Raw genomic sequence first — 17,233 nt, 5'->3', positions numbered from 1 at the left:
CCTAATTGTTTCCTCGTCACCCAGATTTTTGTTCACAATGTTAGCCTCTTGTCTAGATGTAATCTAAGATATTTTACGGTATAATTTTTGAGAATTCTTACGGTTCTTGTTATGCATTAAGATATTTGGTGTTTCTTTGTGACATTTAGTAAATAGTGCGTTAATTGATTTTTCTGATCCTTATTTTCCATTTCTTAGCCCTTATCTCAATAATTAAATGTATCTTTTTTGCAATATTTCAGCTGTCTGTAAGTAATCTGGGTTTTTTAAACAGATATTCAGTGGCCTCTGCGAATGTTGCGATTGTAGATTCTTCTCCAGTTGTAAAATCAGCTTTAAAGGTTGTATAGAGAACTAAAGGCGCTGCCTTGCGGGACCCCAGATTTTATGTTGTGGTTGTTAGGCTCACTTTCTTCGTATCTTGAGAAAATAGTCTTTTTTAGAGGTATGATTTTAGTATGTTATAGACCGACTGGGAGATTATTTTCTTCAATACCGAAATTTCCTTCTTTATTTGTTTAGTTTCTTGAGATCTATATTGCTATTTTTTGTCTGTTATCTCCATTGCCACTTCTTTAATTACTTTCATCGTTTGGTCCATTCTACTTACCTATATGTTTGCTTCTTTTTTTTTTTAATTTTTTTAATTTTCAGAGAAATAAATGAAATGCTCGAAAGTTGTATAAAATATTTTTATAAAATGTAAAATCTAAACAAAAAATTTACATATTAATTAGTTTTGGAAATATCCCATTTATTTATTTGCGGTAAAATTTTCTTTCGAAGCAAATTTCCGGGCTCCTCGATTGTAAGTGTGATATAAATGCCAACCAAAAAACTTATAATCACACCGATTATATAGTCTTGAAGCTAAAAAATACAAAAAATTAATATAAAAAACTATAAAATTTGAAACAAATCATAAAATTTTATAACATAATGTTTTAGTACATTCTTTCACGGTTTTTGCTGTAAATTTTAAAGAACCGTTTGGATTGACATGAAATTTGGCAAACGGATAGCTAACATGTTAAAGAAAAAAAGTGATATTGTGCCGATGTGTGCTTTTGCCATGGGGGTGAATTTCACCCCCTATGGGGGGTGAAAAAATATATGTCCAAAATAAGTCCGGAAATGGATAAAGTGACTAATTCTAAGCAACTTTTATTCTATAGAGTTTTTTCACCAAGTCAATACTTTTCGAGTTATTTGCGAGTGAATATGTTCATTACTCAACAAAATAGCAACTTGTTTACTTTTGATGCTAGAAATTTTTTATAAAGCAGAAATTAAGCTTTTTTTAAACACTTTAAAAAAGTTAAAATGAGTTTTCCCCAAAAAGTGCTTCATTTTTTGATTATTTCTCATTTAAATACTCGATTACGAGTTTGACGAATATGAACCTATTTTTCATTAGCTATAACTCTGCTTCTGCTAGGTATAGAGCCCTAACATATACACCATTGTTTTCAATTTTTTACAGTCTATAATTTTGCTAAGAATAATTTTTTTCTAGAAAATACTTACTGTTTGAATTATTTGCGATAAACCGTCTAAAAACGTGATTATTTTGTTGAAAAATTAATATATTCACTCGCAAATAACTCGTAAAGTATTGACTTGGCGAAAAAAATCTATGGTACAAAAGTTGCTTAAAATTAGTCTTTTTATCCAGTTGCGGACTCATTTTGGACAAGTATTTTTTCACATCCAAGAGGGGTGAAACTCACCCCCAGAGCAAAAGCACACATCGGCACAATATCACTTTTTTTCTCTGACGTGTTAGCTATGTGTGTGCCAAATTTCCAAGCGGTTCTTTAAAATTTAGAGGTTTTGCAATATTTTACCGTTAAAAAACGTAGGTACTATTTTGTTGTTTTATTTTTCCTTTAAATTCATATAAAGTACCTAAGTGTTGCAGAACTTCGACTACACAGCATAATGCCTTTAAATGTCAAAATAATTATCGTATTTATTTAGGCGATTTTCAGGTTCTATTGCATGCTTTTGGTATAACCGATGTATTGCTGGCTGTTGTTTGTCTTTTCATTTTTCTAAGATTATTTTATCGTCTGCAAACAGTAGTAGTGAAGTTACTGAAGGTGCTCATCTCCGATTTCGTTGAACTTCCACCGATGTTCATGCAAATTCTTGAGTACATACTTAGAAGATACCTCAAGAAGCAAAAGTAGCATTGTGCAAACTTGCTCTTTTACTCTGGGGGTGGATACCACCCGTTCTCGGAGGTGAAAATTATTTTATGAAAAGTAAACCCTATAAATCGATAGAGGTACAAATTCTAAGAAAAATGTGTTATATAAAGTTAATAAAATATATTAATTTATACTTTTTGAGTTATTAAATTACTACATATAAATTTTTACAAAAAAGTTATTTTTACCAAAATTAAAGATAATAAAAAATGAAATATTCCTTACTTAAAAAACCATTTGATCTTAATTCGCAGTGAGTTATAGGTAATTGAATGTATATTTTTTTCGGCGAGTACTCAAATCTAAGTAACTATTCAAGCTTGCTAAAAGGAAAATTATGCATTTTATCAAATAAAATATATTCATATTATGTAGTTACTAAATACTTGTCAAAGTATGTACTTAGGAATACCTATCAAATAAGCTCCAGAAGATGTTGATAGCGTCAAAATTAAGCAAGTTATTATGACAATAAGAGGACCCTTTCGAATATTTTAGGAAAAAGTTAAAATTGAAATATACGCCATTTCCACAAGAATTAAAATTTATAAGACTTTCTTTATTTTAGCAAAAATAATGACCTCAAAATTGTTGACTTATTAAGAACGTATATTTTTGATATAAAAAATACCTATGGTTCCAAAAATCAGAATTTTTAAAATTTTCGTAATTTGCATTTTTAACTAATACTCCAGAAATACTCGATATACGTAAAAATGATAGAAAACCAAATTTAAGTTTTTTCTTTAGCAAATATTGTGACTACTGTTATTATTTTTTGTAATATATGAAAAATAACCGAGACAGAAACGTTTAAAGTATAAATTTTACTGCGAGAACCATATTAAGAGTGAATTTCAACATTATATCTTTAAAAAATAACGGATTTAAAAAAATTAACTTTCACATAATAGCCTCTGAAATTATTTTTCAAATGGTTTTCACATTGTCATGAACTTGATATCTTAAAAATCAACGGACAAAAAAAACAATAACATTTTTTTGGAAAAAAATATTGGAGCATATATTTTGAACAAATTTTGGAGCATAAATTTAGTGATAGTGAACCTCTTCGGGAGCTCGTTTGATACGAGCTAAGTACTTTGAGAAGCGTTTGATAAGTATATTATAAATGCATCGTTTTCCCGTTACTTAAACTTTGTATTAGATTTGAGTAATCCCAGAAAATAATATACATTCAACTATAGCCCAATAAATGACCGTTTTGGAGTGTAATTTCCAGGGGCAACTCCGAATTGCATGAAAATTTGGATTTAGGTTCTACTGACCCTCCACTTCAAAGTTGAATTTGTGCTGTTGTTTGCTTTTACTTGGGGGGTGACATTTACCCCTTCTCGGGGGGTGAAAAACGCGTGTTTAGAATAGGGCCGGAAATGGATAAATTGACTTATTTTAAGCACCTTTTGTTCTATAAAGTTTTTTACGTAAGTCAATACTTTTCGAGTTATTCGCGATTTAAAATGTTGATTTTTCGACAAAAAAACTACGTTTTCAGAGCGTTTTCCCAAATAACTTAAAAAGTAAATATTTTATCGAAAAAAATATTTTTAGCAAAAGTTTAGCCTATAAAAAAACGAAAAAATGGTGTACCATAAAGTCTACAAATTGAGCAGAAGCAAAGTTGTAGCTCATGAAAAATACATTCTTATTCGTCTAATTGCAAATCGAATAATTCAACGCGCAATCACCGAAGAAAGAAGCGTTTTTCGGGAAAACCTTATTAACATTTTTAAATTATCGAAAAAAAGCTTATTATTTGCTTTTTACAAAATTTTACAGCATCAAAAATAAACGAGTTAGACTGAAAAAAAGTTGGCCCTTTTTTTGTTAAAAAAATCGTAAAGACCTCCCTCTATTTAGCACCCTAAATGGCATTAATAGTTTGGCATTACCATCTATTTGAAATGTATGTGTATTGTTTATATGATCTGTAAGTTTCATTGGTTTGAAGTGCTTATTTTTGAAAACATTTGGTTTTATAGTAAAAAAAATTTTGTAAAAATTTTTGAAAAATTCCATTTTTCAAAATAACTTAAAAAGTATTAGTGATAAGAAAAATCTTAAAGAGTAAAAAAATGTAGGTTTTGCTATTATAAATATGCTAGTTTCATCTTTTTTCCCCGTAAGACAAAAATTTGTTAAGATATGGCTGTTCAAAATTTGCATACACTCGTGATTAGTGACCCATTCAAGCTTTCTCAATTATAACCCTTTCAAAAATAAACACTTTAAACCGATGAGACTGACAGATCCTATAAAAAATAGATAGGTAAGTAAATTGTCTGTAAAGCAGTAGCGATTAATTTCACTAACACGGCGAGATTTTCATGATTTTTTACAAAAAAAATAGAGAGCCAACTTTATTTTGAGCGTAACTCGCTTATTTTTAATACTAAAACTTTTGTTAACAATTAAAACAAAGCTTTTTATAAACACTTTAAAAAAGTTTAAATGAGTTTTTCCCGAAAAGTGCTTAATTTTTCGGTGATTTCACCTTGAACTATTCGATTTGGAATTATACGAATAAGAACGAATTTTTCATGAGCTACAACTTTGTTTTTATTTGAATAATAAATGTTGTTCTGAAGCTATTTTCTTGTGGCATTTTTATAATCAAGTATATTCAAATGGGAAATAAGCCACAATTTTACCTAAAAATGATTTTATTAACGTTTCGACGCCCAAGTCGGGTGTCGTTGTCAAAATACAAAATAATACTAAATAAACAAAAATGTTGTTGCTTAGTAAAAAATTCTTCTAATAATTTATTTAATCTGACTCATTTATATCGGCAAATCAGACACGTATTATACATTTTAAAGTAGGCGACTTTAAAATGATATTGCCAATATTGATGAGTTGTGTTCCTGGGACGACTTTACTAAAAGATAGTTCATTTGATTACATGAAATCAATCCCAACTCAAGAATATCCGCCACAAAAAATCATAGCTGTTCACTGTTAGGTTTAGTTTTAGATAGAATAGATCTCAATGTGTTTGTTGTTTTGAATATTGTTGATATGTTGAATTATTGAATTAGGAAAATATCAATACCATATGTAAAAGGACTATCCGAGAAACTTAAAACAATAGGAAATAAATTCAACATATCAACAACATTCAAAACAACAAACACATTGAGATCTATTCTATCTAAAACTAAACCTAACAGTGAACAAGAAAGAACAAAGAATTGTATTTATAAAATACCTTGTGAATGCGAACAATTTTATATAGGTGAAACGTCAAGACCATTAGACGTTAGAGTAAATGAACATCAGTCTTATATAAAAAATAGAGAATTTGATAGATCTCAAATATGTCAACACGCATGGGATAATGAACATAGAGTTCAGTGGAGAGATTCAAGTATAGTCTTAAAAGAAGCAGATAGTAAAAAGAGAAAAATCAAAGAAGCGGCTCTAATTATGCTAAATGAAACCAATTGTGTCGCAAATTCCTCGGTAGAATGCAGTAGGATGTGGTTACCCATATTAAAGGAGGAAGTCAATAGAAAGAAAATACCACAATTAGTAAATCGGTAACATATCGAGTTAGTACATATTTAGTATTTTAGTATTATTTAAAATTTAAAATATCAAGTCAGAATTTGGTATTAGTTTTGAGAGTAAACTAAATGTAAACCCAAATACTTATGATGTCGGGATAGTATCACGAGGTTTTTCCTGGTTTTCCCTCGTGATTTACTATGGAATCTCTAACACGAGAATTTCAGTGCCACCGTTGCATTTGGTTGTCTTTTTAAAGACAGATCACATGCTATGATTTTTTGTGGCGGATATTCTTGAGTTGGGATTGATTTCATGTAATCAAATGAACTATCTTTTAGTAAAGTCGTCCCAGGAACGCAACTCATCAATATTGGCAATATCATTTTAAAGTCGTCTACTTTAAAATGTATAATACGTGTCTGATTTGCCGATATAAATGAGTCAGATTAAATAAATTATTAGAAGAATTTTTTACTAAGCAACAACATTTTTGTTTATTTAGTATTATTTTGTATTTTGACAACGACACCCGACTTCGGCGTCGAAATGTTAATAAAATCATTTTTAGGTAAAATTGTGGCTTATTTCCCATTTGAATATACTTGATTGAATAATAAACTTTACTGGCACACCATTTTTTGGGTTTTTTATGAGCTACACTTTTGCTAAGGATATTTTTTTCGATAAATATTTAATTTTTGAGTTATTTACGAAAAACCGTCTGAAAACGTAGTTTTTTTGTCGAAAAATCAACAATTTCAATGGCAAATAACTAGAAAAGTATTGACTTAGGTAAAAAACTCTATAGAACAAAAGTTGCTTAAAATCAGTCAATTTATCTATTTCCGGTCTTATCTTGAACGTATGTTTTTTCACCCCCGAGAAGGAGTGACTGTCACCCCTCAAGTAAAAGCAACCAACGGCACAATTTTAACTTTGAAGTGGAGGGTAAGTAAAACCTAAATCCAAATTTTCATGCAATTCGGAGTTGCCCCTGAAAATTACACGGTATCGCCGAATTTCCCGTTCATTTACTGGGCTACTATCAATAACTCACTCTCAATTAATATTAAAAGAATTTTCAAATAAGAAGTTTATTCGATTTTTTATTATTTTCAATTTTGGTGATAATAACTTTTTGTAAAATCTTATTGTTTTTGAGTTATTTATGAAGTGCAGCTTTAAAACAAGCATTTTTCCCCGAAAATCTAAAGTTTTTGATCTTTATTAATTCCAAGAGTATTACTTTATTTTCATAACTTTATATAACAAATTTTACTTATAATTTATTCCTGTATCGTTTTATGGGGTTATTTTTAATAAAATAATTTTCACCCCCGAGTAGGCGTTACATTCAGCCCCAGAGTAAAAGTGAACGTTGGCACCATATCACTTTTCTTACTTGAGTATGCTCTAATAACTAACCAATTTCGATGAAACACATCGATGAAAATCGATTAAGGTTTAACCAAATGGGAGGAAATAGCTCATATCCACACCCTAAGACTAAGATTTAAGTAAGGAAAATTTTTGCTGAAAATTTATAGTAAATTAATGAGAATTTTACTAAATAACCCATAAACCACATTAAACAAAAATAACAGACAGAAATGACTTTTTGTTAATAAATATGTATTTCAACAATTTTTGAAGAAAATATATTTTTTATAATTGTCTTAATTTAAATAGAGAAGTATGCCAGCTTCTTACCAATTTCCAGAAGTCAATATATACAGGCTCCGTAAAATACCTATTCATCGATATGACACATGGCATGTGAATTAAATATACTCCATACAGATAGTTACTCAAAAGGACTAGTAATTTGGATTCCATAAGCTTCTTAAGTGGACCTAAAATGAGATGATGGTATTGAGCTTTACTTTTAAATAGAAATAATTACTTATATATGATTATTATTAATATTTTTATCTACGACTGATACATAATATATGTATTATACTTGTGGTGTTTGCAATATAATGCCATATAATAATCCCTAAGGGATTAATAATGCGGGATTAATAGCTATTAATCCCTCTGGCACAACAATCACAAAATTCACCACGGAAACAAAATAATCAACCTCAAAAAGAGTCACTGTCAAACGAATAGTATATTTGACAGTTTGTGTTGAGATGGACGAAAATGAAGAATCTTTCAATTGTACACCACCAGAAATTGTAGAACTAGCTACAGCAACAGCATCTACCTTAATACCTTATGTAAATATTTATATTAAAAACTCTACTAAAGTTAATGATGATTCTCAACCAATTGAGTTTATTAATTGTACTATTACTAATTTTAATGTTTTTAACAAATCAAGTTGTTCATTAAAAATCTTAAATTAATTAAATTGTCGTAGATAAAGTAGAGTATACTACTCGCAATAATGGCTCTCATTCCCTCGGAATGTTACTCCCTCGCCGCTAACGCGGCTCGGTTCGTAAATATTCCTCGGGAATAATAGCCATCATTATTGACTCGTGGTATAATCTACTATTATATGCGTGTGGTTGAAATTTTGACTGCGAAATCTGTGATTTCATTCACGTAATCATAAGCTAGTATGGATATAATACTGGGTATAACATTTTTTATTAAATAATACCATCCCTTACTTTACCTGTGAGTAATAGTTTATTACTCACGGGTCATTACTCACGGGCTGAAGTTAGGTCCAAGTGGTGCATGCCACTTTTCATATTAATCGTATACAAACTGCAAATAAAATTACTTAAACTGGTGTATTTATTACAAGAACTATTGTAATGTATATCATTATGTATATCATTATATTGTAATGTATATAATGTATAATTATTAACTTCGAAAAATTTTTAAAGAAATTTTAACTTTAACAGTGGGTCATAGACGGGGCTGTATCGTCGTCCCCGTTAGCGAAAGTATTCCGATTCGATTTTTTTTTTGTACAAACTTACTCAAAAAGAGGTTCTTATAACAAATCTATGGGGTGCCAGGCGGTGCCGTGGTCGAAAATTTGTTTAAACAATTTTTTTATACAAATTCACAAAAATAATTTTTTCATTTCGAACAATTTTTTTTTAATAACTTGGCTCATTCTGAGCATAAAAAGTCTCTAGTCATTTTTCTCTAAAATTAATAAGGCTTAACTGGATTAAAAATTATTATTATCATAAAACTCAAAGAGTGACCATATCAAAGTCTAAAACCCCTCCTTCAAGATCCTGAAGAAATGCTTGTCATTATTTTATTATAAAGCTGTTATTTTTAATTATTAACAATTAGCGCTATAGTCCAGGCTGTATTGTCGTTCCCGTAGGAACGTATACAATAGAGAGTGAGTCTGTAATTTGGAATAAATTCAATATCTCAAATACTAATTGTTTTTTTTTGAAAAATGCTCAGACTAGTCGATTAGTATTTCCAATTGTCCTTTTTTACATACAATAATAATGTGTACAGGTTGTCCCAATTTGGAGATAGGACGTCATCGTTGATTTCCTTAAATTGCATCACTGTCATTTTGATAGCTATTTTGATAGGGTGTGTAAAGTTATGTATATATCTGCAAAATATCAAATTTTTATTCTCTACCATTTACAAGATGATAAAAAATAACAAAGTTATGTCTGTAATTTGGAATAAATTCAATAATTCAAATACTAATTGTTCTTTTGAAAAATGCTTAGACCCGGAGATTAGTATGTTAAATTGTCATTTTTGACATATAATAATAATATACACAGGTTGACCCAATTTAGAGATATTACGTCATCGTTGATATTCTTAACCCTTAAGTACTAACACCCCGTCTTTCAGACGGCATCGCTTGTCGAAAGTGGGATATTTTTCTTCCTAAAAAATTTTGAAGGTCACCCGTTTATGACTTTTCAAGTTGGGTTGTTCTTTAGTAGTATTGAATTCGGAAATTTGCGCCAGGTTTTTATTCGAAAGATATTTAGACTCAAAGTATGATTTCCGTCTAATAGACGTGTAATACACATTTTGTGCCCCAGTTCGTCAAAAAACATCAAATAAGTGAATAAAGACCATGAGGAAACTCTTTTGAGATGGTTTGATGAGGTAGAAAACGACATAAGCGAAGTGGAATCAATTTGTGATGAAAATATTGCCACTGACTACCTTTGCTACACTTTACTAACTATAGTACCTGTCAGTTTTTTTTGTTTTAACATTTTTTAAGAACCTTTTTATTTTCATTTTTCTTACTCTTTGTTTAACTCGATTATAAATTTTTATTAAGATTCTTTAATTTGTTTATTTTTTATCTCACATTTTTTTTCAAGAATAAAAAGGTGCACAATCAATCCTTCCATTCTGGTTATAATGTTTTTTATTTTAATAAATACAGAAAAACTAGATTAATTACTGTGTTTTTAGATAATCAATACTTTCTGTAAGTCATCGAGATATTTTTTTGCATTAAAATATTTAAGAAAAACAAAAACTGCCACTAAAATGTTAAACCCGTCTGTTAGGCGGTTAGTTATTATTTTCGTTATTATTGATTTAAAATGTTAGTACTTAAGGGTTAAATACTAGCAACACTGTCATGTTGATAGCTATTTTGATAGGGTGTGTAAAGTTATACATAACTGCAAAATCTCAAATTTTTATTGCCTACCATTTATAATAGTAGGCAAATAATAAAAGATAATAAAAAATAACAAAGTAATGAAAAAGAAGTAATCAAATAATAATTGAATTTAATTATTTCAATTAAGCAAATGCTCATAATGGTGCCCATTGACCATTTGAAAATAATTGAGGGCAACATTATGAGCATTTGCTTAATTGAGATAATTCGATTATTATTTGATTACTTGTTTTTTACAACTTTGTTATTCTTTATTATCTTTTAAATAGTAGGGAATAGAAATTTGAAATTTTGCAGTTATGTATAACTTTACACACCCTATCAAAATAGCTATCAAAATGATAGTGTTCCCATTTAAAAAAATCAACGATGACGTTATATCTCTAAATTGGGACACCCTCTATACATTATTATTATATGTCAAAAAGGACAATTTAAAATACTAATCGATGGCTCTGAGCATTTTTCAAAAAAACAATTAGTATTTGAATTATTGAATTTAATCCAAATTACAGACTCACTCTGTATAGGCGAAATTATTTCGATTAGATTTTTTTGCACAAACTTACTCAAAAAGAGGTCCTTATAACAAATCCACAGGGTGCCAGGCGGTACCTTGGTCGAAAAATTGATTAAGTAATTTTTTTTAAACAAATTCACAAAAAAAAAACAATTCATTTCGAACAAATTTGTTTTAGATAATTCGGGTCATTCTGAGTAAAGAATATATTTTTTTAAATGGCCATTTTTCAAATTTTAAATCGCTAATTTTGAGAACGTGTATGTATCGATCTCTAAATTGGTGGCGAAATTTGTAATTATTACTGTAAATACTAGTTATTAAAATTAGTTTTCACTCAAATAGTGACTAATAACAATTGTGTTACGTGCTAATCATCAAGAACAAGATGTAACTTCAGTCAGTAAGAGATGTTTTACTTAATATTCTTCCAACTTAAACACATTCAGTGTCAAACTATCAATAGTTTTTCAATGTTGCTATCCCGTCCCAACGGACGCCAACGGTTAGGCAACTAGTATTGCAGTGATGTAACCAAGGTTATCACTTATTTCCAGACATCCAAAGCGTAATATAAACAAATTCAAGTTACTTTTGACTACATGAGTAACAATTTAAATCAATGTTCCCCCACTGTTAGCAACACCATGTCTGGACCCAATCCTTCCAGTAATCTTACTTGTTCATATGCAACTGCTACTATGACTAAACAACGTCCGAAGTATCCCAAGAAGACCGAAGCAATTTTATAATTAGTTGTACGTCTCTACAGTATCCAATGAATGTATATTCAATTTTTTTTTCTTCATAATTTTTACCTAATGTTATTTAAGATTTAGAAATTAACTGTTACAATAATTAGTTTTAAGTCCTTATTGTAATTAATTATTGCACAACCAATATTGTTTGTCTTTTAAAGTCAAAAGGCAGATATCGAGCACTGCATTTAATTAAATCTTGCCCAAGTATACTTTCGCTCACAAGAGCATCCTCAGGGGCATTTCGTCAATAAAAAGAAGGTATCCTCGAATGTCATTTAATTAATATAAATAATTTTGGTGGCAAACTTAAATTAACATCTAACTAAAAACTGAACAAAGGACAAAACAGATAAATTAAATTGCCAGTAGGTTCTACATTTTACAATATGGAGGCAGAATGAAGAATGAAGTAATGAATGAAGTCATTACTTCATTCTTCATTCTGCCTCCATATTGTGAAATGTAGAACCTACTGGCAATTTAATTTATCTGTTTTGTCCCTTGTTCAGTGTTTAGTTAGATGTTAATTTAAGTTTGCCACCAAAATTATTTATATTAATTAAATGACATTCGAGGATACCTTCTTTTTATTGACGAAATGCCCCTGAGGATGTTCTTGTGAGCGAAAGTATACTTGGGCAAGATTTAATTAAATTCAGTGCTAGATATCTGCTTTTGACCTTAAAATTCATTTATTCGAGCATTCAAACATTTCCTAATATTGTTTGTGTCAATGGCCATCGCTGACGAGACACATAAATTTAAATAAAAAAAAATCGCTAATTGTTAATAATTAACCCGGGAGCAGTCGCGCCGTGAGAAAAAACCTCACATTTTATCCTTTTTCGTGATAACTTGATGAAAAATTTTTCAACATTGCTTTCCACTCGTAAGTGCCTCGACAAAGATCGTAGTAATGCCTAGACATTTTTTTTTAAATTTTTTTAATTTTTTTTATATTCTTTTATTTTTTTGTGGAATTTATGGCTTTAGTGAGAACTAATTAGGTTTAAAATTTTTAGAAATAGATATTTTTAACAGAACAAGTAAACAAAATAATTATAAAATAGAAATTTGATTTAAATTAATATTTAAATCTATATTGTGAGATTTTTTCTCTACGCGCGACTACTTACGTTACAGGAGTGAGCGCGATTGCTCCCTGGTTAAAAATAACAGCTTTCTAATAAAATAATGACACAAATTTCTTCAGTATCTTGAAGGAGGGGTTTTAGACTTTGATTTGGTCACTTTTTGACTTTCATAACAGTAATTTTTAATCGAGTTATTAAGCCTTGAAAATGGCCATTTTCGCATTTGTCAAATTTTAAATCGCGTATAACTCAACAAAAATCAATTTTAGGGAAACATGACTAGAGACCTTTTATGCTCAGAATTATCCAAATTATCTAAATAAATATGTTGGAAATAAAAAAATTATTTTTCTGAATTTGTATAAAAAAATTGTTTAAACAATTTTTCTACCACGGCACCGCCTGGCACCCTGTGGATTTTTTATAAGGACCTCTTTTTGAGTAAGTTTGTGCAAAAAAATCGAATTGAACTAATTGCGCTAACGGGGCGGACGATACAGCTCTGTCTATCTAGGGAAGTGCATTTAGATTTTCACTTCGGAAAAAATCAAACAAGATAAAACTTTTTGTAATTTCATTAAGAAATGTTTAATAAACAACATATCAAAAAGTTCTACTCGAGAAGTGGGTGCTTCATTTTTTATTAAACAAATGAACAGCGAAGTTAGATGTTTTTTTAAGTAACTCCGAAAATATAATTTTTAGAAAAAAACTGACTTGACCATTGAAAAACTCAGAAAATTTTACAAAAAAAACCTTATATAAATATTTTTCTAAAATTAAATCTCTAGCTTCTGTAATTTTTTATTTATAACGCTAAAGTCACCCTTCTCACACACATTGGCGCACTGTAAACTAGCGTTGGAAGAAGTGCACGGTTGAGTTTTTTTAACGTAATTCTTTAACTAATGGATCAAAAGAAATTTTACAAATTGGACATGAAACAATATGAAATAAGCTATTTTATGGTTGTAATAAAAAGAAATAAAATGTATGGATATAAGTACGGTGTGGGCGGAAAGTGAGACTTACATGAATTTTGTTTAAAAATGATTTAAAAATCTGTAACTAATACAATTTTACTTATAAAGCTCTCAAATTTGCACAACTTACCTCGCAATCATCTTACTAAACGATGTTTCATTCAAAAAAAATCTCAAAAATGTAATTCAAATAATACGCTGTCTCAAAAAATGTAATTTTTGAAAACTTCGTAGTTCTACAGAATTCCCACCACTTTAAGACGGTATTACTCAAGTTTGAATAAATCTAATACAATTTTTTTTGATATTTTTTAAGCCTAGGATGTGATCTTTATAAAACACTGAATTATTTTAGTTTAAAAATGAAATAAACAATTTGTTTTTGAGAAAACTAAGAAAGATAACAAAAATGTAATACAAAAACCGAAAATTACCAGCTGAAAAAATGTATATACAGAGTGATCAAACCGTTTTTCTGTAAAACTTACCTAAAATTAATTTAATAATAAGCTTCAACAATAATAAATGTTCAACAAAAAAATTTTTTTTTAGCTCTTATACAGTATGTTTGCGTAACTTGGAACCTATTGATAACTTTTTTAATATCAGTTTTACGAAAAAAAGTTATTCTTTATAAAATACTCTGCATCGTATATAACATAAGATCCAACCATCAAATATCAAATTTTGTTAATTTTGTAAGAGGTATGTCAAAAAATATGAATTTCACTCAAGAGTAAAGTACCTTTATATTTCACAATATCGAAAATTTTTATAAAGAAAAGTTGTTTGGAATTAAAAACTATGTTCCAATATGTAATTATATCCTTCTAATCGAGAATTTGTTTTTTTTAATATTGTTTCAAATTACTTATACCAAACATCATTAAATTTTCACTTATTATTTATGATAACTGATTTATTATTAATTTTATGAAGAAAGTTATTCGTCATAAATAGCTGTTCATGGTCTAGCACTTAATATGCAAATATAAAATATTATATTTTATCAATATTATACGAGGTATTATGTAAAAAAATTGCATAAAAGTGTAACTGCATATTGACACATCGTTTTTAATTTTGAACAGCTTTCCATAATAACGATTTTCAGTATTATGAAAAATATAGGTATTTTACTCCTAACTGAAATTTTTATTTATTGACATATCTTGTACAAAATTGATAAAAATTGATATTTTATGATTGCATTTAAAGTTTTAGAATATGCAGAGCTTTTTACTAAGAATAACTTTTTATTTATGATCCCATTGCAACAATTTTTTGAATATTGAAGAGATAAATTTTGAATAATTTGTTCTTTCTTTCTAATACATTTTAATTTTTAATATTATTGTGAAAATTATTTGTTTATCTTTTTTTTTAAGAATGAAATTTCATATTTGTTTGATTGGATTCTACTTGTTTTTCATTTAAATGTCCGCCATTTTGGATCCGCCATTTTGAAATTTAAATTTTTAATCTTTAATTCAGATTCAACAACCTTTTAAAAATAAAGACAATAAATGTTTTAGAAAAATGTTCTTTTTTATGTTCTTTTTATAAAATCCGCATTTTGGATCCGCCATTTTATAGTTTATAATGTTAACATTTAAGTTAGGTTTATCAAAGCTCTCGAAAATAAATATATGTAGAAATAAATACATTTTGTAAAGAAATTATGATTTTACAACTAGTTTTTAAGTTATCCGCCATTTTGGATCTGCCATTTTATAATTTAAATTATCAAAATTTTATTCGGGTTCAGCAACCTCTCAAAAATATCCACATATATGTAAACAAACACGTTTGATAAAAAAAATTCGGATTTTACAACTGCTTTTTAAGGAATTTTAGGAAAAAATCCGCCATTTTGAATCCGCCATTTTGAATTTGCAAATTGTAATGCCAGATTCGGGTTCAGCATAATCAAAACTAAAATAAAAACATTTTTTATCAAAATAAAATGTTGAATTCACCCATATTCTTAACATTATTTATACAAAACAATTGTTATTGTTTAAACAATTAATAAACAATTAGCGGCGAAATTTGTGAGTAGAACTTTTTACTTTAACATATTTATAAACTAACAAAAAAAGTTTTAGAAAAATATAACCTTGTTTGATTTTTTCCGAAACATTGTATCTTCTCGTTCTAATTGCACTCCCCTAATCAGTATATTTTTTAAGTTTATATCTTGTTTACTAAACAATTTGACGTTTATCATTGTTAGTCACATTGACATTAGAGCATTTTTTTGTGTTAATTAAAATTCATAACTAATATTGTATTTATTTTATAACGTTATATTGTGTTAAATAATATGTTATAACATATTATATAGTAAAACCTGTCAATAACGGTCACTAAAAATAACAGAACTATTGGCCGATATAAAAAGGTGGCCGCTAATACCAGGTTTTGTAGTCCACAAATTTTGGTTTGGGGAACTTTGAAACTGGCCGGCTAGTTCAGGTGGCCGGTTTTGACAGGTGGCCGTTAACACAGGTTTTACTGTAGTTATATTATTATATTATATATACTTAGTTAAATATAACTGTTCATTATAACTTTATGAAATACGTCCATCGATAATAGCTATTTCCTATTTTTATTAGAGACATTGACAGTAGATAGGTGCAAAGTGCTTATAATTTTCCGGAAACGAATAGAACTTGAATTAATTATTTCTTGTTGTATTTTTACCATCCATAAGATAGAATTTGGTAATAGTAGGCAACCAATTATTCAGCCACGTATTACTTGCAAACAGCATTTAGGTATTTTTGTAAATTATAAATTTAATCTCGGGTGTTTTTTTTTTGAAAAATGGCTTTGGCATAGTAGTGCGGCCGATATGTGAAACAATTGCAGATTTAATGATACAAGCATATAATTTGGACCACACATACTACACATATAAAGGTTCAAATTAAGATATGAGGCCATCTTAGATTTTGCCTTTTACAAAAGTGGCGTGCATTCAAAATGGCCCCTATACATATGTGTTTAATAGTACCATAACTTTTGAACGAAAAGTCCGATTTCAACCAAATTTGGTATATAGGTTCTCTTTTTCATTTACAAGATGGATATGGTGAACCAGAAGAATCGGTTTACCAGAAATTGTGTTTTTACTTGTTGTTTATGTAAAAATATGTTTTTTTTTTAATTTTTTCCCTCTGTATATATTAATTTTTCAAGATGGTAATACCGCAATTGAAAAGAGCGTAAAAATATTTTGTAGAAAATATTTTGAAATTTTTAGTTATGTTAATTACCATTTAATAAATGCATAACGTATCTTCACATGTACATATGTGTGGCAGATTCGTGCAAATATTTTAAAAATTATTGTGCATTTAATGGGAGAAGCACATAATTTGGATCACGTATACTACACCCGTCAAGGTTCAAATTTAGATATAACTCCATCTCAGATTTTACCTTTTACAAAAATGGCGGGCATTCAACATGGCGACTGTACATATGTGACTAATAGCACGATAACTTTTGAAC

General features: G+C 28.7%; 1 protein-coding gene across 2 annotated transcripts in view; it reads right to left on the bottom strand.

Moving 5' to 3' along the window:
- Positions 1 to 677: 677 nt before the first annotated feature.
- The window catches only part of LOC114339774 (O-acyltransferase like protein-like), a 191,377-nt gene continuing 174,821 nt past the window's right edge, over positions 678 to 17,233 (bottom strand). For both annotated transcript variants that reach the window (XM_050649812.1, XM_050649811.1), the window contains exons 11-12: positions 7,458 to 7,600; positions 678 to 870 (exon numbers count right to left, since the gene is read on the bottom strand). In XM_050649812.1, the coding sequence (XP_050505769.1) occupies positions 730 to 870; positions 7,458 to 7,600 (284 nt within the window). In that variant the 3' untranslated portion in view covers positions 678 to 729. The remainder of the gene's footprint in view (positions 871 to 7,457; positions 7,601 to 17,233) is intronic.

Source organism: Diabrotica virgifera, chromosome 4 (genome assembly GCF_917563875.1).
Source record: "Diabrotica virgifera virgifera chromosome 4, PGI_DIABVI_V3a".
In the NCBI taxonomy this organism is placed as follows: Eukaryota; Metazoa; Arthropoda; class Insecta; order Coleoptera; family Chrysomelidae; genus Diabrotica; species Diabrotica virgifera.
The sequence above is the reverse complement of the archived record's forward strand: the minus strand, read 5'-3'. Positions and strand labels throughout refer to the sequence as shown.